Source organism: Mytilus edulis, chromosome 10 (assembly GCF_963676685.1).
Source record: "Mytilus edulis chromosome 10, xbMytEdul2.2, whole genome shotgun sequence".
Lineage (NCBI taxonomy): Eukaryota > Metazoa > Mollusca > Bivalvia > Mytilida > Mytilidae > Mytilus > Mytilus edulis.
Genome location: NC_092353.1, coordinates 80,419,293 through 80,443,527, shown reverse-complemented (window position 1 = coordinate 80,443,527; position 24,235 = coordinate 80,419,293). Strand labels below are relative to the sequence as shown.

At 33.4% G+C, this 24,235-nt stretch overlaps 2 protein-coding genes across 2 annotated transcripts; both read right to left on the bottom strand.

Moving 5' to 3' along the window:
- Positions 1-2,017: 2,017 nt before the first annotated feature.
- LOC139491970 (uncharacterized) lies at positions 2,018-14,927 on the bottom strand. The gene is made up of 9 exons (XM_071279957.1): positions 14,840-14,927; positions 13,005-13,065; positions 11,957-12,056; positions 11,344-11,512; positions 10,195-10,383; positions 9,233-9,477; positions 8,338-8,544; positions 6,685-6,937; positions 2,018-2,299 (listed from the first exon to the last, which is right to left on the bottom strand). The coding sequence occupies exons 2-9, from the start codon at positions 13,023-13,025 to the stop codon at positions 2,146-2,148; spliced, it is 1,338 nt and encodes a 445-aa protein (XP_071136058.1). The 5' UTR covers positions 13,026-13,065; positions 14,840-14,927; the 3' UTR covers positions 2,018-2,145.
- On the bottom strand, positions 13,559-24,176 carry LOC139493031 (uncharacterized). The gene is made up of 6 exons (XM_071281171.1): positions 24,053-24,176; positions 23,384-23,552; positions 18,675-18,863; positions 18,029-18,270; positions 17,025-17,231; positions 13,559-13,731 (listed from the first exon to the last, which is right to left on the bottom strand). Exons 1-6 carry the CDS (start codon positions 24,174-24,176, stop codon positions 13,559-13,561), a joined length of 1,104 nt encoding a protein of 367 aa, XP_071137272.1.
- Between the last annotated feature and the right edge of the window lie 59 nt (positions 24,177-24,235).

Genomic DNA, 24,235 nt, shown 5'->3' with positions numbered 1-24,235 from the left:
ATATTTTTAAGAATCATCCCGTTGTAACTTTTAAACAGACGATCGGAAATTTTTGAGATTATTGTATAAAATGAAGAGCTCGTCGAGAGGAACAATTTATACGCTGTATGTATGCATTTATCATTTAACAGATTTGAGATAGCAATGTCATATATATGCGTCTATAATTAAATTCAAATAGGATTTGAATATACTTTTAAATTTTCACTCTGTGAGTGAACAAATATATATCATGTATACCAGGAAAATCAGTCCTACCTCTTATAAACGATGTCTGCAAGGAAATACTGAATACCCTGCAGGCAGTTCAACTGCAAGTCCTATGGTATTACTTTTTTGCCATGTTAAATGCAAGACTACAAATGATGCGTTTCTTCTACAGTGCAAATGTGGTAAACAGCTATTCATGATCATTTACATATGAACGGCCATCAATAGCGACTTTGAATGCAAGACAGACCTTCCTCTTAGTCGACATTTCAGATTCTCTGTCCACACTAAGCCAGATCCCAATCGACTGACTATTACAATAAAAAAAATACAGCACTGCTTAGTCTAGGGAGGAAAGACTCGTTCAGTAAAGATGTTCGATAAGATAAGTTTAATTTGGCCCCAAATGATATCAATACAGAGATGCAGTGCTTTTCATTTTGGTTATATTTGATATTAGCACGGTCTGTATCTGTTGCTATTTCTTTACCTTTATCAACTCTAACATTCTTGAATTTTACCTGTTCAAATCGCATGGTGCTATTCATTTGAGATGTACATGTGATAGCACTCATGCACATTGAATTACTTAACCTGTTTCAAAATAAAAATAAAATATTTATCATTATGCTGAACTTTTTAAATATACCAGTTCATATCGCACATTACTGTATTTGCTAGTAGCATATCTATGCATTCTCTGTTGTAAATTCCTAACCTACGTGTATTTGGAAATTTAAGATTTTTAGAATTGTACAAACGTTGTTGTGTTCGGTTTTAATTGTATAAATAGATTACAAGATTGTTAGATAAATCAGATTTAATCATACTGATTGAAGGTATCTCTTATCCGAGAATGGATTTTGCTATTCTTTTAAAACGGGCGCTTGGTCATATAAATGTAAAACCTGCGTATAATATAAAATACATCAACACTTCCAAAAATTTTCGGCTTCAGCATTCAAGGGGCCGATGGAGGTAAATCATGGAAGGAACGGATGCACGATTTTTAAAAACATTAGTTTTATTTTTTATTTTATAGATGGTTTTACTGTAACTGTTGTGTAACACATGTTTACAAAGTAGCAGATTACATCTTCGAACTTACATCACACATAAACATACTTAGTGTAAACTTAGTTATGTTTTATATTAATACGACATAACTTTTTTGTGGAAATTCTGATGGCCATATTTATCGATATTCTTCTACATTTAGCTATATATTCAGTCGATTATGAAATAAAATCATTTGAAGATTTTCTTCCTTTCAAACATTCATATAATTTTAACAATATACGTTGAATTAATTTTATAGTATCTTAATTACTTTTGAGTATGCTCATCCAACTATAAATTAATCCGTAAAAGCTGACTATGAGGTATGGGCTTTGCTCATTGTTGAAGGCCGTACGGTGACCTATAGTTGTTAATTTCTGTGTTATTGTTGTCTCTTGTGGAGATGTGTATCATTGGCAATCATACCACATCTTCTTTTTTTATATTTATGTATGTTAACCTTTAAATACGAATTCCAAGGAAGACACACCTCGGAAAGAATAAACTAAAAGTCTCAATACTATGAATCAATGTCTTTTTTTTTAATTATATACTACACGTATGAACGTTTTGGATTTACAAATGAGTATGTGAATAATGATTTAAGAAGGTTTCAAAATAACCTATATAAGCGGAATAACTCCATAGTATTAAACGAACAAAACTATTAAAAAAATTTAAAGACAAATGTCAACGAAACTTGTTCATATAAAGGCAAACAATTGCTATTTAATTTAAAGACAAGAAATGCATTTGAAGTCCCTTTTTATTACATAAATATGCACAAATAAGCACCACAGATATATGATTATGTCCACAGTAATCATGCGTTCAGCCGTCGCGGCAGGGTTCCCTGAAGAGTTATGGAATCTGTAATTATGCTGGTTTGCTCGGGTCGACGTAACATGGCACTCTAAAACTGGACGGACTTGCTATGTCTTTAATGGCGGATGCCGTCGAAGCTATCCCTGCGATTAGTCCGATAAATATAATCTCATAGTTTAAAATTTTCTCCCATAATGGTACCTCACTGCAAAATGTAAACATGAAAATTCATTAGTATCTAGGAATTAACGATTTGCGTTTTAGGGGCTAGTGCATAAGGGATAAACTTTAATCTACGTTTTAATTCAAACTTATTTTTTCTTGTTTTTACTGGTCCTGATTTTTTTTTTAAACTTTTTAATTCAACATTTTCAAGATTTCGATTTCGAAATGTCAAATTATGGAAGCACAGCAAAATAGTCCATTTTTTGTTTTTTTTTACTAATTTGCACAAGCTACTGTTACCATCTTTTTGGGTTAAAACAAAATGTTTAAGTTTTTCCTGTATTATCTCAATTGTTTACAAATAGACCAAGTACTTGTTTGTTCGTTGTTGTCGTCTGCCACTTTCAGTCGCCATTTTTGTTATCGACATTGGATATTTCAAGGCGGTCACATTTGTTTTTGATGGAATCAGCCGGAGTAACTGGAGAAATCAACGAAAGTCGACGTGTAAAACCAACATTGCAATTAAGATCCGTAATGAGGAATGCGTGTGTAGCTATTTTATATCGTCCTTGTTCAACCTTTGCCGGTTAGAGTTCAATTGTATTTATTTGTACGTATTGGGTCCGTGTAACACTTATCAATTCAAAGTTTTAAAAAGTTTTAAAATTTTAGATTTTTGGAATTTTGATCAAAGTTTCAAAATATCAAAATTCCAAATTGTGTAAAAGTTTTGAAATTTTGAAATTTTAACCAAATAATTAAAATATTAAAATTCTAAATATCGTTATTGATTTGATAGTTTAGAAATTTTATCAAACTTTGAAAATACTAAACCTAACGTGCAATTTTGATTATTTCACTTTTTGAAAGTTTGATTTTTAAATTTTTGATTAAAATATCAAATATAGAAAAGGGGCGAAAAGAGGGGTACCTGTAAACTGCAAAACGAAATAAAAGCGGAACGAAACGAAACAAAATTAAATGAAGACTTACTGATACTTAAAAGTTAATGTAAAACATAAAACCACAGACAGGCAGTTGTAACAGGTGAAAAATTGAATGACAAAAATAAATATTTCTCAAAAGAAGAGAATTCATTTTAAACGCACGGCTCTGATACTGACCATTTTACTTGCTGGTTTTCCCAGCACCAATATTTTAGGAGTAACAGTAAAAACTGACCAACTCGCAGTAGGTCAAATAGTATGGTAAGGTTGAGTATATAAAAAAGAAGATGTATATATATATTCTACCGAACTTTAAGCAATAAAATGGCTCAATACACGTTGTGTTATCTCATTTGATTTCAAATTTTTCTGTTATGCTTTCCGACTTCTTACTTTCTGCAATCACGTCGGCAGATGAATATATCATTCCATGTACATTTTGAACGATCGTCTTTAACGTTTTAATCAACTATTTCTGTTTTTTATAAATTGTTGGCCTTAAATATGAAGAAGGTAGATCCAGAAAAGTGTTTCGTTCGTTAATTTTAACGTTTTGTATTCATTCTTTATCGAATGCATGACGATCACATATTGCCTTGTATCAACGATTTTAGATCTAAGTATTGGTACAGCAAGAATACTGAATTCATGGTGTCGCAATGAACGTTGTGCTTGTCTGGAATTTTTACACTGAAATTCAGAGTAAGACCAATATTAGTAGCTTACATTCTAGGATACTGCATAAGGTATCTACATAAAGTCACCATAGATGAATACTAGAATGTAAAATATGAAGTTGCGCCAGACGCGCGTTTCGTCTACAAAATACTTATCAGTGACGCTCGAATCAAATTAAGTTTAAAAGGCAAATAAAGTCAAATAAAATTAAAAGGGCCAAATAAAGTCGTTAACATCCAACTTATTGTTCTGGTTTTGCAAACGCAGTATACATTCATATCATAAACGTATAACATAAACATTATTTTCAGCCTTCATATTTATGTGATAGATGCCGCTGTACATTAATCGCCCATCTATCAATGTGTATGTGTCGGCGTTTGGAAATAGAAAATCATTTTAAAAAGTTTATATCATGCAGTGATAAATAGTTATCTTTTTGGGAATCCGATGTATAAATAAAGTCACTAAAGTGACACTTTTTTTACTTGGATACTTGCACGAGGGGCTTTAATACAGGTACATAAAAATATTCTGATCTCCAATTTGTTGGAGAAAACAAAATTTGTGCAAGCAGAGGACAAAAAAAAATTCTAAATCCGGATTTCCCCCATGCTTTATAGTATTAACTTTTGAACCAAATAATTTGTTAATAGCGATGGAAAACTTAATAAAATTGTTTGCGCTGAGCGCGTTTTTTTTTCTTCACTTCGACAAAACAACCATATCCCTAATTTTGAAGTTAAATGGTTGCACCCTTAGACAACGTTTGGACTGATGCTTGTACAAAGTATATGAAGGGATATCATTGTTCCGTATTTGTTACTTGTGTAATTTTAAGGGCATATCCATGAACAGTTTATTTCTGACGGTGAGAATTTCTTCCCTTTAAGATAATTATATACAAATGTAGGCTATTTTTACCTGTTTAAAATAAAATATTTAATCAAAAACATACCTTCATTTGCTACTTTTTGAGTAAAACGAGGTCGAAATTTCAGATCTTTGCTCGAAATTCTGATTTGTGGACGTATTTTTCCTCCCGACAGAAATGCACAACTTTTTTGTTTTAAAAGATAAACACAAGCTGTTTTTTGATAAATTATTTATTTATAAGTTCTCTTTTACATATGTATCATATCAATTTATTTAATATTTTGTTTATAAATAACTTACATTTATGAAATGTTCAGGAACAACCTATTTTAAATTATCCATTTTTTGTTGCCAGTGACAAATATTTCATGAGTGTTCAGGAACAAATAAGCAATAAATCCAACAGAGAGCCTGTTATTCATATGATGAAGTTATTATCTTTAAATTAGCTTAATTGAGGTCTGGAGCTGGCATTTGTCAGTAACTGCTAGCTTTATATATAGTAGTCCTTTGTTAATTTATTATCATTGTCATTTTGATTAGTTTCTTTTGTTTCCTTTTCTGACATGGGACTTGGATTTCTTTTAAAGTGTATTTAACTGTGTGTGTTACTGTGGGTTTTTTTTTAACATTGGCTAGATGTACAGGGGAAGGGTTGTGATCTCACGAAACATGTTTACCCCCGCCGCGTTTGTGCGCCTGTCCCAATTCAGGAGCCTCTGGTCTTATAAGTTTTGTATAATTTTAATTTTAGTCCATTGTTATATTTCGTAGATAAGTTAGTATGACGTATATTATCACTGAACCATCACTGCACCATCACTGAACCAGGGTCGTGTTCAATACCGTAGCAGCTACGTAGCCGCTACGTAGCTGCTATCAATATCTATGTAGAAAACTCGGCTAGCTGTACACGTTCAATAGTCATAAATATACGTAGCACTACGTAGCCGCTACGATATTGAATGCAACCCTGTAAACTGTTTTTAACTAAGGGCCTGCTGAAGCACGCCTAGCACAACGTTCATTGTGACACCATAAATTAAGTATTCCTTCATTACTTGGAACTGAAATCAATCATGAAAGGCAATATATCATCGTCATGCAATCAATAAAAAACAAAACAAAAAATTAAAGTTGCATGCGACTGTAGCGCTTTTCTGGATCTACCTTCATCAGGAACGTCAAAAAGGCGAATAATACTATTTTGCCTACAGCGAGTTCGTTTCACTGTTACCTCTAATTTTTTGGCACTGGGAACACCAAATAGCTGTTATTTTTTTTATTTTTTTTCTTATTTTTTTATCTCAAACGCTATCTTTCTATCAAATATTTAAATCAATTTATTTGATGCAGGTTTAAATAGGATATTTTTTTTTTTTATAAAAAACGACCTTTTCTTTTAATTGTTTATTTTGTTATAAAAAGTGATTTGATATATTTCGAGCTATGTATTCCAAACTAAGAATCAGAGCAGTGTTTACAGGTACCCCTCTTTTCGCCCCTTTTCTATTTTTGATATTTTAATCAAAAATCTAAAAAATCAAACTTTCAAAAAGTGAAATAATCAAAATTGCACATTAGGTTCAGTTTTTTAAAAGTTTGATCAAATTTCTAAACTATCAAATTTATAAACGATATTTAGAATTTTAATATTTTAATTATTTGGTTAAAATTTCAAAATTTCAAAACTTTTACACAATTTGGAATTTTGATATTTTGAAACTTTGATAAAAATTCCAAAAATCTAAAATTCTAAAACTTTTTAAAACTTTGAATTGATAAGTGTTACACGGACCGTATTGCTGTGTATGTCTTCGCAAAAATCAAACCTTTGGGATTTTAAAACAATAATATTCTGATTTGATTTGAAATATTTCATGAAAATTCAAAATTGTTTATCTTAGCGAAATATATTTACATAAAGTCCGTGTCAAGCTTTTGAAGACTGGCTTCATTATCAATGAATTCATCTCTGACAAATGGTGCTGTGTCATCACGAGGTTTCCGACAAAGTTTAAGGTAAAATACTGAAGGACAAATGTAGGCTAACAGAGTTGTTGTTGATCCACCAACTAATGCTAAAATGGCACCAAAACGTGGTATTGTCTCGGCTACAAACAATGCACATAAGACCATCAGTGGCCTAGCAACACATCGTTTCCATGTGAATTCTGGAAAAAATAAAATGAGACAATAGGGAAATAATGACAAAACTCAAAAACTTTACACGTGCATTCACAGGCGCTTGGGTCTAGGATACAGATTTTTTTTTTTTTTTTTTTTTTTTATTAAAATATTCAATTTTCTATATTTATAATACATATCTATCACTTCTGTGCATGTCTCACCTAGTTTCGAGTGATTTAAACGACCAAGAGAAAATACCCAATTTTACTATCCATACTTTGTTTCTTAGTATGGATAGTAAAATTGGGTATTTTAAATAGAATGAAATTCAAAACAGTGTGGCTGTGGCCATTGATTGACACATTAAATTCATCCATTGACTGGGACAATTTAGGTGCACGTTTGTATGTAACGACCACTGCTCATTGTGTACTTTTTAAAGACATTTAAACTATGGGGTCACCAAAGGTTCTCAACACCTTAATAAAGTAATTCGAAAAATATTCAGAAATAACACGATGTTTTGATTTATATCAATTATATAAATCAACACATAAAGGTTATTCCTGATTAATTTGTCGAATTATTTTATAATTAAAGGCGTTAAGAAACCTTTGGTGACCCCACAGTTTAAATGTCTATCGTAGGTACGTCGTAAACAGTGGTCGTTACAGACAAACGTTCACGTAAATTGTCCGAGTCAATGGATGCATTTAATGTGTCAATCAATGGCCACAGCCACACTGTTTTGAATTTCATTCTATAGAAAATTGAATATTTTAATAAAAAAAAAAAAAAAAAAAAAAAAATCTGTATCCTAGACCCAAGCGCCTGTGCGTGCATTTAAACATATTTTCTAATTACTTTACAAGATAGTTTGTTATGTACCAACAATGTTTTTTGGTTTATCTATACTTAACATTCAAATATAAAAAAGAAGATGTGGTATGATTGCAAATGCCTGACACGATTTTTAAATGGGTAAAATCAATTATAACATTCAAATAAAATGAGCCCAAAAACAATTAACTCAAACAAAATATGTTATGATACGAAGACGTACTATTGCATGATTTTTAACTGTAAGCAATAAATGATTTCCTGTTTTCACCATAAAAATTTGGTAACAATGTCCCCTTAGTTTTTCATATAATTATTCTCAGGTAAATTCTAAATGATATAGTATACATCATATGTCGCCAATAAAGATTATAGCTCTAAATTATATTTTATATCGAAAGTAAAGATAGCAATCAAACGAAAAATTTACCAAAATATTTGACAGAGCGATTAGAATACATGCAAAAAATAGTAACGTCTGATGAATGTTATATTCGTTAATCTATTCTACTAAATAAGAATCCTGCGTCCTGAATGTTTATGAAATACTTGCCACTGAACGTTAGGCTATGATCAATTCTTATTTCATTGATAGTTTTCATACCTTTTGGAACTCCAAATTTTGACTCTACTTCCTGACAAAATGGGTTGATGACGATAACAAATCCAAACAACAGATGAATTGTTATAAGAGTCTGAACTATGTAGGTGATAGGACTGTCCGTCGTTGTCAGTAAAATGTTATCCTTTACTGTGTCGCCGTAGATGAAATACGCCGACGCCGATGTTGGAAGATACATTGCCAACACAACTGTAAACATGGAAGAAAGATGAGGTTATAACATTGAAAAACATAGTTATTACTTTTGTTGCAATAAAATGTGTTCTATTACTAGTACTAGAATGTATTATCAGTGAAAATCCCTAGTGTAATCGAACGAAACCAGTCATTGAGCAGGGGCGGATCCAGCCATTTAAAAAAAAAGGGGGGGGGTCCTAACCCAGGACAAAGGGGGGGGGGGGTTCCAACCACACCTCCCCATTCAAATACATTGATCGTCCAAAAAAAAGGGGGGTTCTAACCCCCGGAACCCCCCCTCTGGATCCGCGCCTGTTGAGAAGGGTGTGCGATTTTCTCGCTGCATTGATGACATGTTGGTGGCCTTGTGCTGTACTTTGCTCATTGCTGGGTTGTTGTCTCTTTGACACATTCCTCGTTTATATTCTCTTTTCTGTTTGAAATAATTTATCAAAATTAAATACAATTCAATAATTTTAATAATGCATATACATATTATACATGTATCTATTTATCCAAGAATCGAAATATCTACTATATATATACCAATAACCTGAAGCGATAAATGTTTAGTATTGGCCAAGTTTTGAAACAAACATCTTTATTTAGATTCTAATTTTTTAGTTACTTGAGCAATACAAATTTCATAATGATTTTTTTTTTATTTAATAAATTCAAATTGTATACCCTAACAACTTACTCATGTATCCAAGCAACACAGCCCATTTAAAGTCTGCCTTATTTCTCATATCAGCTTGAAACGTAGGAAAAGCTGGATGTCCACCAAATGCAAACACTATTGTACCAAAAGCTGTGAAAAATGAAGTGAATTCTTGTTCTGAGTGTACTACAGTGTCTCCGTGTTTGTCTTTGTCTTGTATAATTCTCGCTAGCAATAAGATGCATGCCAATCCCGTGGCTAATGTTGCTCCAACTGCTATTGGCCTGCAAAACATGATCTATTGTAATAACTGACCAGCTGAAAGCAAAATCTTCAAATGCCTTTAGTGTGATCTATTGAGAAATCGTCGAGTTTCAGTCCTGAGGGAGCGACGTGTTTAGTATTTTGCTCACTTTAGATCGAAGTTCGAAAGCGTGACGATAATTACGGGTATTGTTGGGTTTTTTTTTGTTTTTTTTTGCTTGTTCTATTCTTTTGCACTTTTAGTACTATACTTGAAGTTTTCTATGACTTTGCAAAGTATCTTGTGACATTTAAAGCTTCTTATGGACGTGTAGTAAAAAAGCAATTTTTCTAGAGCCTCGATCTGAAATTTTGATTTAAATTGTAGAAACTTTTAGTAATGAAAGATCGTTTACTGGCTTCCATTTTTTACTTCATCTCGATTCCCTGCCACAGGATAGTGGACTTTCAAGAATTAATGTGTAATGAATGCAAATAAGTATTTTTCGAAAAATAAAAAAAACGCATATACATGTATCCTGCTCCTGGGTCGTTTGCATGTCTTGTCTTACAAATTCTCATGAGCTTAGCTGTAAGTTATTGTTGGGTTGCTGCAACTCACACTCAGAGATAAAAACTAGTACAATTTAGCATACAACCAATGGCGAACTAGTAATTTCGTTCTAGTGTTAAAACAATGAAAATACCTATAAATCTATAGATTCTGATACGACAAATCTTAGCGTCGCATTACATACCAGAAATCTTTTGGTGTTCCCAGACATACAACAGGCATCAATGCAACAGCTAGTATGATTATAAAGTAACAGAACGACACGTCTTTTGTAGCATGACTGATCAAATCCTGTAGATTCTCTGCTGCCAGAATCAGAAATACAACAGACACTCCAAACAGGGTGAAATTTATAGAAAATGAAACTAAATATCTACAATAAAATTTAAAATACTATAGACACAAAACACCTCCACCAGTTCTTGGAAAAATGTATAGAACCAATATTTATTACAGCTTCATGTAAATAAAAATATACTTGTGAACTGATCATGTATACAGACCATCGGAATTCATCTGGCTTATAAGTTGTACTATACATAGAAATCAGCAAGTTTAATTATCATTTTTTTTAATGCAGTAGTTTTCCGATTGTATGTGATTTTTTTTTATCAAATATAAATAAATTTAGATTATTTTTTTTTATACGATGCAGTGCATAGATTTTTTTTTACATGTATTTTATTTTTTCCCAAACATGTTTGGCCCCAATTAGTCAGGAACCTACATGGCCTTTGTTAACCTTGTATGTTTTTATAATTTTGGTTCATTTATATGTTTCGGAGTTTCGTGTAACGTCCATTTTCGCTCAACTACCACACAATTTTGTTTAGGGAACAGATGAAGCAAGCATGCGAAATTTTCTTGCTATGTTGAAGACCTATAATTAGTGTCCTTGGGCTGTTTTCTGCTTTTTGACATATTCTAAAATTCCATTTTTACCCACATTTATCATAAATTTTATATCAAAAAGAATTTGCGGTTTCGTCCTATGTGAGCAGCAACATTGATAAACTATCTGTTTAAAAGTGAGAGACATATTAATGTTCCTCTTTTTATGTTAAATGTAAGTGATTGTAAACAAGAATTCCAAGGAGAATAGAGAATTCTGCAATTACTGTTCCAAACTGCAAAAAACATACAATGAAACTATAACTATATGGAAAAGTAAAAAAATAAAATATCTATGATCATCTATATATCAAAAGCCAGTCATGAACTTGATAAAATATTCCATATACGATTTTGCAGTCGCCAGTAAATCCAGATAAAATTGAAAACTACATAACTTTTATTAGCGATTATTAAATGTTGTCTAATAAAATTAAAATACCTTCCAAACTTTCCGAATGCTTGCTCGCCTATGATTGGATAAGGATCAACAACATGTGACTGGTACTGTGGATTTCTACTCTGAACTATCAGCCAAGCTCTTCCTAATATGGCACCAGTATACGCTGAGGCAAAGGCACACACAACTATTAATACCAGACCAATCCATCCTGGATACATTAAAAGTAAATACTTAGTTTAATGAAAAGCATTATAGATTATGTAAAATGTTGGATTACAAACATTACAGTCATGCGGAAATTACGGAAGTAAACTTGGTAATAGGGTGTTTTCAGTGATTAAAAAAGATAGCTGAAATAATCCTTTTTATCGACTATATGGACCTTTTTATTCTTCTTTTTCAACTAAGTTAACAGAAAACTCAAAGTAAAAAAACAAAAACTATTGAAAGTATATGAATTTTTTTGATGATACACTGAAGCGACATTTCCCTCTATATAATGCTTTCATTGGCACTCATACCACAGTTAAGCACACCTTCCTTTTTCTTATTAAATACATTTTTAATTTGGGTTGAATTTCAAATAGTGACTAAAATAGTTAACTATTTTTTTTTAGCTTGGACATCGTTTTCCTTCATATTGATGACTAACCTGAATTGTCGATTGCCTTCGGTAATGCTAGAACACCAGATCCTGCGATCTCACCAACGATAAATACAGAGGTACTCCATATTGTCAACCCATGAGTCGGCTTCAACATATAAAAATCATACTATAATATACTTCTCATATAACACATGGTTGTAAGATCTGTATAACTAATCATGTTAAATTAATGTGTAGATTTGAAATAGATACTACATAAATTATTTATTTTTAATTATTTGTTTTAAATTAAATTGTGCTGTATTCTCAAAAACTTAACCATGATTTTTTTTATCGTCAATACATAATCGTATCAGTGTTCTGATGGAAGCGTGTTCACATCAAGGTACATACATGGATGTCGTGGGATTGAATCAGGTTCTCCTCTTAGCTCGCGGCATTAAGGAGGAAAGAGGAAAGACAAGTCGGTGTTCAGTTAGGGCGACCTTTCTTCTTGTATGTTACCTTATGAACTTGAACTTTAAAAACCCGGCTTAGCGTATCGGTCTAGAACAAAACTGGATTAGAATTCGTAGCACACTAGCATATTCTCCTCCTAAATATGCATTTGATTTGCCACTGGACGTTAAACTGCCATATACCCTTTTTACTATCGTCAAAACGGTCTCGTTTGTTTTATTGATATAGAAACCTACATGTAGGTGTTTAAAAGATGTAACTCAATGGTATACATCACAATATAGCATGGTTTTCGTTTGATTAATTTTTTTTACAGCTTTCAACTTGTAAAGAAAGGTCTATCCGATGTGTTTGTTCTATGTTTTATGGAGACGTTTAACAGACTAATAAGTTTTCTCGTTTGAATTGTTTTACATTTGTCATTTCAAGGCTTTTTATAGCTGACTATGCAGAATGGGATTTGCTCGTTGTTAAAGGCCGTACAGTGAACTATAGTTGTTAATGGCTGTTTCATTTGATCTCTTGTGAAGAGATGTCTCATTGGCAATCTTCTTTTTATATATATATATATATATATATAAATCCTCTTTATCTATAAGATTGTAAAAAGTGCACATTACAAAGAACTAGTTACCTGGTTGGTCTCAGATGACATGTTAAGTTTCTTAAGTAGGTTTCATCTTTATATGGAGTATCTGTAAATAGAAACAATATTGTATGCACTCTCAAAACCATAAGTACTTCGGAACAGGACATTCTTGATTAGCTTTCCTTCCGGCGTATTTTGAAAATCCATTTTTTTTTTGGTTTTCTATAAATTTATTTTCGTGTTTTACTGTACTATATAAATATACTAAAAAACTCTTGTTTTTGGATATTTACTTTGAGGAGCCGTTCGGTCCATAAATCATTTTGTTACACGTTTGCTAGAGGTACGCGTTACAAGTTGTTCACGTACAATATATCCTAGATGTACGTGTTACAAGTAATTCACGTACCCTAGAGGTTCACGAAACACATTGTTCAAGTATCTTAGAGGTTCGCGAAACACATTGTTCACGTATCCTAGAGGTTCGCGAAACACATTGTTCACGTATCCTAGAGGTTCACGAAACACATTGTTCACGTATCCTAGAGGTTCACGAAACACATTGTTCACATATCCTAGAGGTTCACGAAACACATTGTTCACGACCCTAGAGGTTTACGTAACACTTTGTTCACGTACCCTAGAGGTACACGTAACACTTTGTTCGCGTTCCCTAGAGGTTCACGAAACACATTGTTCATGTATCCTAGAGGTTCATGAAACACATTGTTCATGTATCCTAGAGGTTCACGAAACACATTGTTCACGTATCCTAGAGGTTCACGAAACACATTGTTCACGTATCCTAGAGGTTCACGAAACACATTGTTCACGACCCTAGAGGTTTACGTAACACTTTGTTCACGTATCCTAGAGGTACACGTAACGCTTTGTTCACGTACCCTAGAGGTACACGTAACACTTTGCACACGTTCCCTAGAGGTTCACGAAACACATTGTTCACGTACCCTAGAGGTTCACGAAACATTTTGTTCAAGTACCCCAGAGGTACATGTAACACTTTGTTCACATTCCTAAAGGTTCCTGTAACTGCGTATGTACCCTGGCGGTATTTGTATAAAATACAATCAATTATTTCTTTATATATTTTTTGTCAATAGGTCAAAGGAAATAAATTTTCAAAATGTTATGAAAATTAAACGAAATTATTAAAATAAGAAAATATGAGTGCCAATGAGACAACTCTCATTCCAAGTCACAATTTGTAAAGGTAAACCCCAAAGGTCAAGCTACAGCCTTCAACAACGAGCCTTTACTCACACGGAACAGCAAGACATAATCTATTTTTTTTTAATTTGTTGGGTACCGTCTTATACCATAAACTCTTTTTTATTTTGAGAATATGTTATTTTTATTTTGTGAAAAATTATATTTGTTTCTATTTATTTTTGAATTTTTTTGTGCATCTTTTCGATTTGAGTTTTAATGTCTCTTTGATATGATAGTTTTCGCCACTCTTTTAGAATTCAGTTTTTACTATTTGTCTTTATTCAGGGCAAATCGAAACCGAAAATAATGTATAGGAGTAAATCATGTTCTTGAATTTTTATCCTTGGTTGCTGTCTATTCTAATATATTCCACAATTGCTTTATTACATAACGAAATCAGTTGAAAAAATACAATCCAATTAGTTTTGTATTGTTAATGTTATTCTACCATTGTGAACGTAGTTGTGCAAAAGTTTTGCCCCTGGGAAATGTAGACTATTTTATCTATAAATGAATCACTAAATTATACAATTATTTATAAAAAAAATATAAGCAATCCTATCTCAAGGAGAACGATATTAAAATCACGTTTTGTAATTAAAGATATGTAAATGTAATTGTAAATTACTTTCCTACTTTATTATTCTTACCTTCAGTTTTTATATCACATGTCCTCTGAATCCAAACCACATGACTTATCGTACATATTTCACACGTCTACAATATACTAAATATTATAGATGATAAACATAATTGATCATAATTTAGTAGATAATTTGGATTTTATCTGATAGATTGAAACTCTTTGCACCCGGATATCTATATCATAAATAAAGTAACTAGATTTAATTATATCCTACCTTTATTTATATACATAAGGTATTAAAGATACATGGTACAGTAGTTGTCTGCTCTTAGCTCTTTGACACATTCCCCATTTCAATTCTCAATGTTATGGGATAAGCCACTTGTTAAAGAGCAAACCAGGAATATTTTAGGAAAAAATAGGGGGAAATAAACCAAGTCATCTACATGATACAAAATTTGTACATTGTCGGAAAATATATAATTCTATATACGTTGTGAATTGGATGAAGAGTTGACACATTGGCACTCACACCATTATATAAATAACACATTGAGGAGAGGGTGATAAGAGAAGATTGTCATCCCGAGAAAGACATTATCAACTGTCTTCCGCTGAGTCATGGGATAAAGTAAATTGCCTCCCTCACATTATTTGTACTTGAGTCGAAAATAAATTGACATAATATGAAAAACCCAACAAAAAGTAAAATAATAAAAATACCAAACTCCAAGGAAAATTTAAATCGGAAAGTCCTATATCAAATGGCAAAATCAAAAGCTCAAACACATCAAACGAGTGGATAACAACTGTCATATTGCAGACTTGGTACAAGCCTCATGAAGAAAATAGTGGATTTAATATGGTTTTGTAGCTAGCTAAACCTCTCACTCGTATAAATGCCAGTCGTATCAATATCCATTATATTGACAACAATGTAGGATGAACAGAACAAAACTGGTCATGTTAAAAATAGTATTTTTTATAACCTCTTTGTGTTATCTATATCTTGCACATGCGGGGAATGACTTAAGAATTATGTTGTAGTATATAAATTATGCATGGTACATGTATATATGTCACTGACTTTTTTTTAGTGGTAAGACGATGAGTGGTTTTCAAAAATTTTGTCGAATTTTTTGATTGATTGTCACGAACGCTACATGTGATTAAGTTGTATTACATCAAAAGTGATTATTTATGCAGTATACAATTCAATATGAGAGTGAAAGAATTGATAAAAACTTCGGTTATCTCCCTTTGAACAGTGACTTATGAAATTCCGTAAAAGATGTCTATTATTAACATATATTTTAATTCGATAAAAACAGCCCTGCTTAATGTTTAGTGTTGATTTGCGCCAATGGACTACGGCCAGGTTTTTTGTAAGATTCATTTTCTAATTTTCTTATTTTTGTCAAAAATATTTTTGAGTTATTTGTGTTTTTTGGCCGTTGCTTGGATTGCATTTTCTTGACCAGATTCGTTATATATAAATGCTGTCCGTTTGCCCTGACTTAAAACAAAAATAAAAGTTGATTTTAAAAAGGAGACGAAATATATCAAAGGGGCATTCAAAATCGAACTGACGACATTATGGCGAGAAGGACCAACAGACAAACAATAGTACATAAAACACATCACAGAGAACTAAAGACGTAGCAACAAGATACCCACAAAAACTAGGGATGGTATCAGGTTTTCAGGAGTCTATACTGTGAAAGACCGAGTCGAAACTAATAATAGACTTAGTCTTTATCAACAATACCATGTATACTGAGTCTAAACTCAACCACATCGAGTCTTCGGTGTTCTGTCTGAGTCTTAGTCTTAACTGTACAAAATAAGTCTAAGTACTGATAGACCGAGTCAATACAGTACCAAATGCGTCGAAAATATTACTTTCGTCGAATAAGCAATTAACAATCGGCGTTTCGAATTTATTGTATAAAGTTACATGTTAAAGTATATGTTTTTGCCGTAAGGTAAATCAATGGTGACTTTCTGAATTCAATTTATCACCGGGTTTGTACAGCCATGAGCATCATGACGGGTGCCATATGTGGAGCAGGATCTGCTTACCTTTACGTGAGCACCTGATATCGTATTGACCAGTGTTATGTTTTCTATGTTGTTCTTTGTTAAATGTTGAAGGTGTTTTTAACTTTGTTTCGTTTATTTTTACACCATGTTCGTCCTGTTCCGTTAAAAATATGCACAATTGTAAATTTAATCGACTATAAACATACCTGTAGAAACGCCAAGTTTGGCTTCTAACTGTTGACAGACAGGGTTCATCAAGATAATAAAACCCAACAATAGGTGTAACGTGACCAACACCTCTACAGTATAGGCACACGGACCAGCTGAAACACTCTTTATTATGTTTTCATTGAGATTCTCTCCATACACCATGTATCCTACAATGGCTGTTGGCATATACATCATAAGGACAACTGTTAAAAGAAGACAAGTTACTAAATACATTACAATGTCACACAAAAAAACCACATCAAAAACGAATGGACAAGAACTGTCATATTCCTGACTTGGAACAGGGATTTCCAAATGTAGAAAATGGTGGATTAAACCTTGTTTTATAGCGCTAAACCTCTCCCTTTGATGACAGTCTCAATAAATTCCGTTATATTTACAATGATGCGTGAACTAAACAGACATATAAAATAAAATAGTCAAAATACGGGTACAGCAGTCATCATCGTGTAACAATTTTAAAAGGAACAATTTAATAGAACACAAAAACATCTATGTCGCTTTGACACATTTCCCATTTCCTTTCTCAATTTTATCTACAAACCCATTCATTGATTCAATAGTTACGCCTTGTTAATCCTGTTAAATATCAAATAGGTTATACATGGTAACAAAGAAACAAATACTAGCAGATTAAAAAGATGACGTGTGCTTTTCTAGATATAAGACATAACGATTCATCAAACAGACTTGTCCGAATGATCTTCATTTGCCACATGTGGAGCAGGATCTGCTTACCCTTCCGGAGCACCTGAGATCACCCCTAGTTTTTGGTGGGGTTCGTGTTGTTTAATCTTTAGTTTTCGATGTTGTGTCGTGTGTACTATTGTTTATCTGTTTGTCTTTTTCATTTTTAGCCATGGCGTTGTCAGTTTGTTTTGGATTTATGAGTTTGACTGTCCCTTTGGTATCTTTCGTCCCTCTTTCATTGATGTGTTAAAATTATTTAGAACGGAGATATCAAAGCTTACAAATTTACTTGCATATCCAAGGAAAGCTGCTTTTTTGAAATCTTCCTTTTTCTTCATGTCATTTATTATGGTAGGTAGGACCGAATGACCGCTGACCGCAAACACCATTGTTCCAAATGATGTAGAAAATTTAAGTGGGTCTGTAGTTGAATGGGAAACAGGCATGTGTTGGTCCTTGTCGTTTAGTGACTGGATAATTATCAAAATACACGCTATACCAGTGGTAAACGTAGCTCCTACCCCTATCGGCCTGTAACAAAACGATAAAAAAAAAAATGGTGTTAAGCGAAATTACTTAAAAAGGAAATCAATAACAAGTAACATATCTTGGAGATATACATTACGGAGACAGTTTTGTATTTTACTTTCACAGCATGTTTAGATTTACATAAAACTGACATTTTGTGTTTGTATCCTCATATATATATATAGGAAGATAGTATATTTATCGTCACAGTCTATTACGTTTGGTTGAGGGATCATACATTTCGTTTTGAGCGTATATCTTGCAAAAAGGAGTCGTATATGATATTTGCGAATAAACTTAATAGACACCTCTTGTTTGTGTGTCATGGCTGCCCCTTTCTTGATAAAACAATCCACCTTTTGCACCAAATATCATTTAATAATACGAACACACACATAGTATTTTACCAGAAATCCTTTGGTGTTCCAAGACATATAAGTGGTGCTAGTACTCCGGCTAATATAATTAGCCAATAGCATAGCGATATATCTTCTGTCACTTTTGCTAACAGTGTCTCGATGTTTCCAGCAGCTAACACCATATAGACCACAGCACTACCATAATTGTAGATGTTCATCACAACGTTCACAAGGTTCCTAATTGGATAATAAAACAGATAACGCAAAATTATTCTCTTAAACATATGAATCTTAATTGTTAAATGACCACCAAAAAATGTCAGGAATTACGAAGTTAAAGAGCTTTAATTTTAAGAAATTTACATGTGACGTCACTTTTTGTGGCGTTGACATTTTAGTGTGACGCACAGTTCGTAATTCTAGTATGCCATTTTCTAAAAATTGAACATATATCGGGATTAAGTTTGTAATGAAGTTATTTGATGTATTTTATAAAAATTACAAGAATAAATAATATAGAAATATTGGTAATTGTGTAACTAATTGTATCATATAACAATGTCGGGATTTCTTCTGCTTCAACATGTTCAAACTGTGAAAAAACAAAAATATCCTGCGCATATAGTTGCTTTAAACTAAAGTCATATGAATGAACTAGGTGATGATGATGATATGTGGATGTTTCACGTCCAGCTATCCTGTCTGGATATTGCCGACTGGAAAAACCTATTTTACAGACTGGTGTCTGTTTGTCTTTTGGCCTTCATTTTACTCCGACTGCTTTGGTGTTGCTGGTACGGAGTATCAGGTCGTGCTGCTAGCATGGCTGTTTGTATTGCCTCTTTGGAATCTGCGTTGATGACGGGCGATATGTGTGGTGGTGTGCGCAGTATGTCTGGGTCGTCGATGTCAAACCCTTCATCGAAGTCGATCCTACTGCGATAGCCTCTGTCATTTCTGGAGTTGTAGAATACCAGGCGATGGCAGGCTTTTTTGGGGGTTGTAAGGACTAGTGACAATATCCCTATTGACTACAACCCCAACTGGTTCCCCTTTGTACTTAGTTAGTGTAAGTACATGTCCAACTACACTGTCTCTTGTCTCGGTTTGCGTGATGGTGGTTTGTTGGATTTGAGTAGCAGGTACCACGGCTGTTCTGTTTGCCATCCACTGGTCGTAACGTTTGGCGTCCCTTCTCCTGGTGGATGGTGGTTTACTCTTTTTCAGGGCCGGCTTGGATTTACTGGAGGATGACTCTTGTTCCTTAGCCTTGGTCCACGTCAACTGTACTGTCACCTAGTCAGTACTTGCCGAGAACTTCCAGGCAGGTTCTTTACCAAACCACTTCGTGGCTGCTAACAAAGCGTTCAATTCATCGGGGATTTCCATGATGATTTGTCCAAAAAGTGAGTAGTGTTAAGCTGTGATCAGTACGAGTACATGCACATATATTATTTACATATATGAAAGAGGGACGAAAGATACCAAAGGGACAGTCAAACTCATAAATCTAAAACAAACTGACAACGCCATGGCTAAAAATGAAAAAGACAAACAGAAAAACAATAGTACACATGACACAACATAGAAAACTAAAGAATAAACAACACGAACCCCACCAAAAACTAGGGGTGATCTCAGGTGCTCCGGAAGGGTAAGCAGATCCTGCTCCACATGTGGCACCCGTCATGTTGCTTATGTGATTACAAATCCGGTAAATAGTCTAATTCGGTAGGTCACATTCATGAAAGGGAAGGGGATTGTAGTTACGACGTAAGGAACATATCCGATATCATTTGTGAAACGGTTATTCCATAACGGTCAACCAACTCGTGATGGCGTCCGTAAAATTTACGAAGGGATGATTTCAACTTCACCATTTGGAACTCTTGGTTTAATAGCTTCCTTGTGAGCAGTAACCCTCTATCAAGAAAATCATGATAGGAAATGCAAGCACGGGAATATCGTATCAATTGGGAGATATATACCCCGTATGCAGGTGCTGCTGGAATGTTGCTACTTAGAAATGGAAAGTTCACAATTGGAAAGCTGAAATCATCTCTTTTGTCGTAAAGTTTTGTTTTCAACCGACCCTCATTGTCAATTTCTAGATGTAAGTCAAGATATGAAGCCGACTTAACTGTATCTGTAGTATCCTTTATCTCCAATTCGATGGGATAGATGCGTTCCACATAGTCACCAAATTTTGAATTGTTTAGTGAAAGAACGACATCTATATAGCGGAAAGTAGAGTTAAAGGATATTACTTCTTATCTTTCTTCCTAAGAAGTTCCTGCATGAAGTCAGCCTCATAATAATAAAGAAACAAGTCGGCAAGTAGAGGGGCACAGTTTGTTCCCATTGGGATGCCGACAGTCTGTTGAAAAACAAGTCCTCCGAACGTTACAAATATGTTGTCAATCAAGAAATCAAGCATCTTGATAATATCGGTTTCAGAGAATTTTTTGTTTGAATCAGAGTGATTCTTTACAAAGTATGATTTATCCCTCCCTAAGACAAGATACTTTTATCTACGTTGGCCATTCTTTTTTATGAAGCAAAGTAATACCAACTCTTTCAATTTGTCTTTTAGTTTGGAATGTGGAATACTTGTGTAAAGAGTAGAAAAGTCAAATGTTTTAATACTGTTACAAGATGAAAGAGAGTTAGATTGTATGTACTCTAAAAGATCTTTGGAATTTTTAAGTATCCACATCTGATTCACGCCACCTCTAGAATAGGCAGTTTCACAATAACTTTGAAGCCCGTCTTTGATTGCTGATAAAATAGATGTTAATAATTTAGAAAGAGGTTTCGTGGAGCACTTGGAAGACCCAGCAATATACCGTTGTTTGTAAGGACACTTATGTAGTTTAGGTATCCAAGACAGTGATGGAAGATCCAGTTCTTCATCTTTGGTTGAAATACCAAAGGAACAAAGAACAGACCTATGATTATCCAGGATTTCCTCTTTGGTAAGTGTCGTGAGGGTATATGTTGAGTTTCCAAGTGAATTGTCTATACCTAATTCGTTTATCAAGCAATTAATGTAGTGACTTTTACAGACAAAAACGATGTTATTTGGGGCTTTGTCTGCGGGGACAACAACATATTTATCATGGAGGTCGGATAAGTGTTTAGCAACATTTGGGTCTTTAAAGATTGACGTAGCATGGGCATCGATGGACCTATTCAGTTTCTTGATTCTGATTTGTATTAACGACCTCACTGCTTTAATCCATTCGGATAGAGTGTCTACGTCTTCCTTTTCACGTTTAGCCCATTGCCTGGCATAATCCTCGACTGAGTCCATCAAAATTTTAAAGTTGTATTTCCAATTGATGGATTTAGGCTCACGATATTTCGGACCTTTCGATAACACATTTCGTAGAGAAGTGTTATTAACAATGTTAAGGTCACCGGTAATAACGTGGCCAGCAGGATTATACATGAATTGGGAACTAGCACAAGTGCAATCAGGAGGTTTAGACTTGAAGTCGTCAATATCGAGATTCTGCAAAACGCGTTTGTAATTGAAAATTTTAGTTGCAATAGGTTTGGTATAGGTATAAGAAATTATTGGTACAAACTAGGTGATTTACTATCTTTACTTTCATATACGAATAGAAAATAAAATATAGAAGTCATAAAACAATATCCAATCAGAATTACAAATAAAACATCAGAAATAAATAAATACATGATTGCTGGATGTACATATACCGAGAAACGCCGTATACCAATGCGAATTAACACACATCGAAACTGTCATATTCGTTACTTAAAAGATAAGACTACGTAGATGGCAAACCACAATCTAACACGTGGTTAAAATGTCCTTAGTTAGTTTAGACACAGACACATTGTATTGATCAACCAATTCGTGACGGTGAACATAAATTTACGAAGTGTCTTATTTAATCTTTCTCCTCACAACTTTGTTGGAGCAGTTCCTGCGTAGGGAACCCTCTTCTGTACAATGTATAGGAAGTCTGCCCTCAGTGTTTTTGCATTTATTTGTAATGAATTCCTGTCATGTACATTGAAAGTTGTCATTTTAGCGGTATTTTTAGTATTGCAATCATGCACGAGGTTTGGCTAGCCATAAAACCAGGTTGAACCCAACAATGTTCTTAAAATGTCCCGTACCATGTCAGCAATATGGCAGTTGTTATCAGTTTGTTTCTATGTATGCTGCATTTGCGTTGGCTTTTATTACACTTCAGTGTTTCTGTTGATCCGTTGTTATCTTCTTATAGTTGATGTGTTTACCTCTGTTTTAGTTTGTAACCCAGATTTGTTTTCTCTCAATCGATTTATGACTTTTGAATAACGGTATACTACTGTTGCCTTTATTTTATGTCCTCGACCTTAATATTTTAAAATAATTTCTTTGTGAAAATTAATAAATAAATCATTTCCATGGAGTACTATTCCATGATGGACAAATTAAAAATAATGACCCCATACTCAGTAATAAGACTATTTGGTCCAATAGCCTCTAGTTTGTTGCAAATACTGGCAAACAAAAATTGGAAATGATATTCTTCATACTCCCGAAAGATATGTCATCAATATGCAGATGCTGCTTGAATGTTGCGTATAAACATGGTATATCTTTCAGATGTATGCATATCTCGGTTTGAGATGAGTACATCTTAATGAAGAATCTGTGAATGTTACACTACCCGTTAATTACATGTAGCTATCTGTAATATATAATTTATTTAAAATTTACCTAAATAATAATATATTACCTTCCTTTTCTTCCATATGCTATCTCCCCAATTACTGGATAAGGATCCGGCACATGTGACCGATATTTTGGATACCTTTCTTGAATGATTACCCACGATTCACCAATTAATGTGGCAGTGTAGGTAGAAAATATTCCAAAGACAATAATCAAAATGAACCCAATCCAACCTGTAAATCATTACATTGGATTTCATTTTGTAAACAGACAAATCATATGCACGACACAAATGATTGTAAAACAATAAAAATTGAAGAAAAAAAAAACCCTCACCAAATTTAATTAGATGATGGTTAAAAAAAATGGTCCAAAGACTTCGTAAGCTTATAATTAACAAATCTTTATATATAAAAATAACGAGATTGGTACAGTTAACAATAGGATAACTATTCACTAGAAACCAACTGAGAAGGAATTAAAGAATTATAGTTCGTTTTTATTACTTCCCTATTAAAATATAATTGGTTGAGACTTTTGAAAATAAATTCCATTGCTTACAGTTGAAAACAAACTATTCTTTGCTAATTAAAATTGTCTAGGGTTAACATGGTTAACAGTATACTCTAACTAAGTGTTCTTGTTGACTATCCATGGAATTACTAGATAAAAAAGAAATGCTATCTGAAACTTCCAAAAAAATCCCTAACACTGGTATTCAATAATGCATTACCTGTTTCTTCAACAGCTTTTGGTAGGGCCAACACACCACCACCAGCTATGTTGCCTACTATAAAAACAGACGTCGTCCATACAGTCAGGCCATGGTTATTATTCTGCAAAATTATAGAATTCATTCTAACGTGATGGTCCGTATACATGCTATCATATGAAACAACACGATTGGTGGTATATA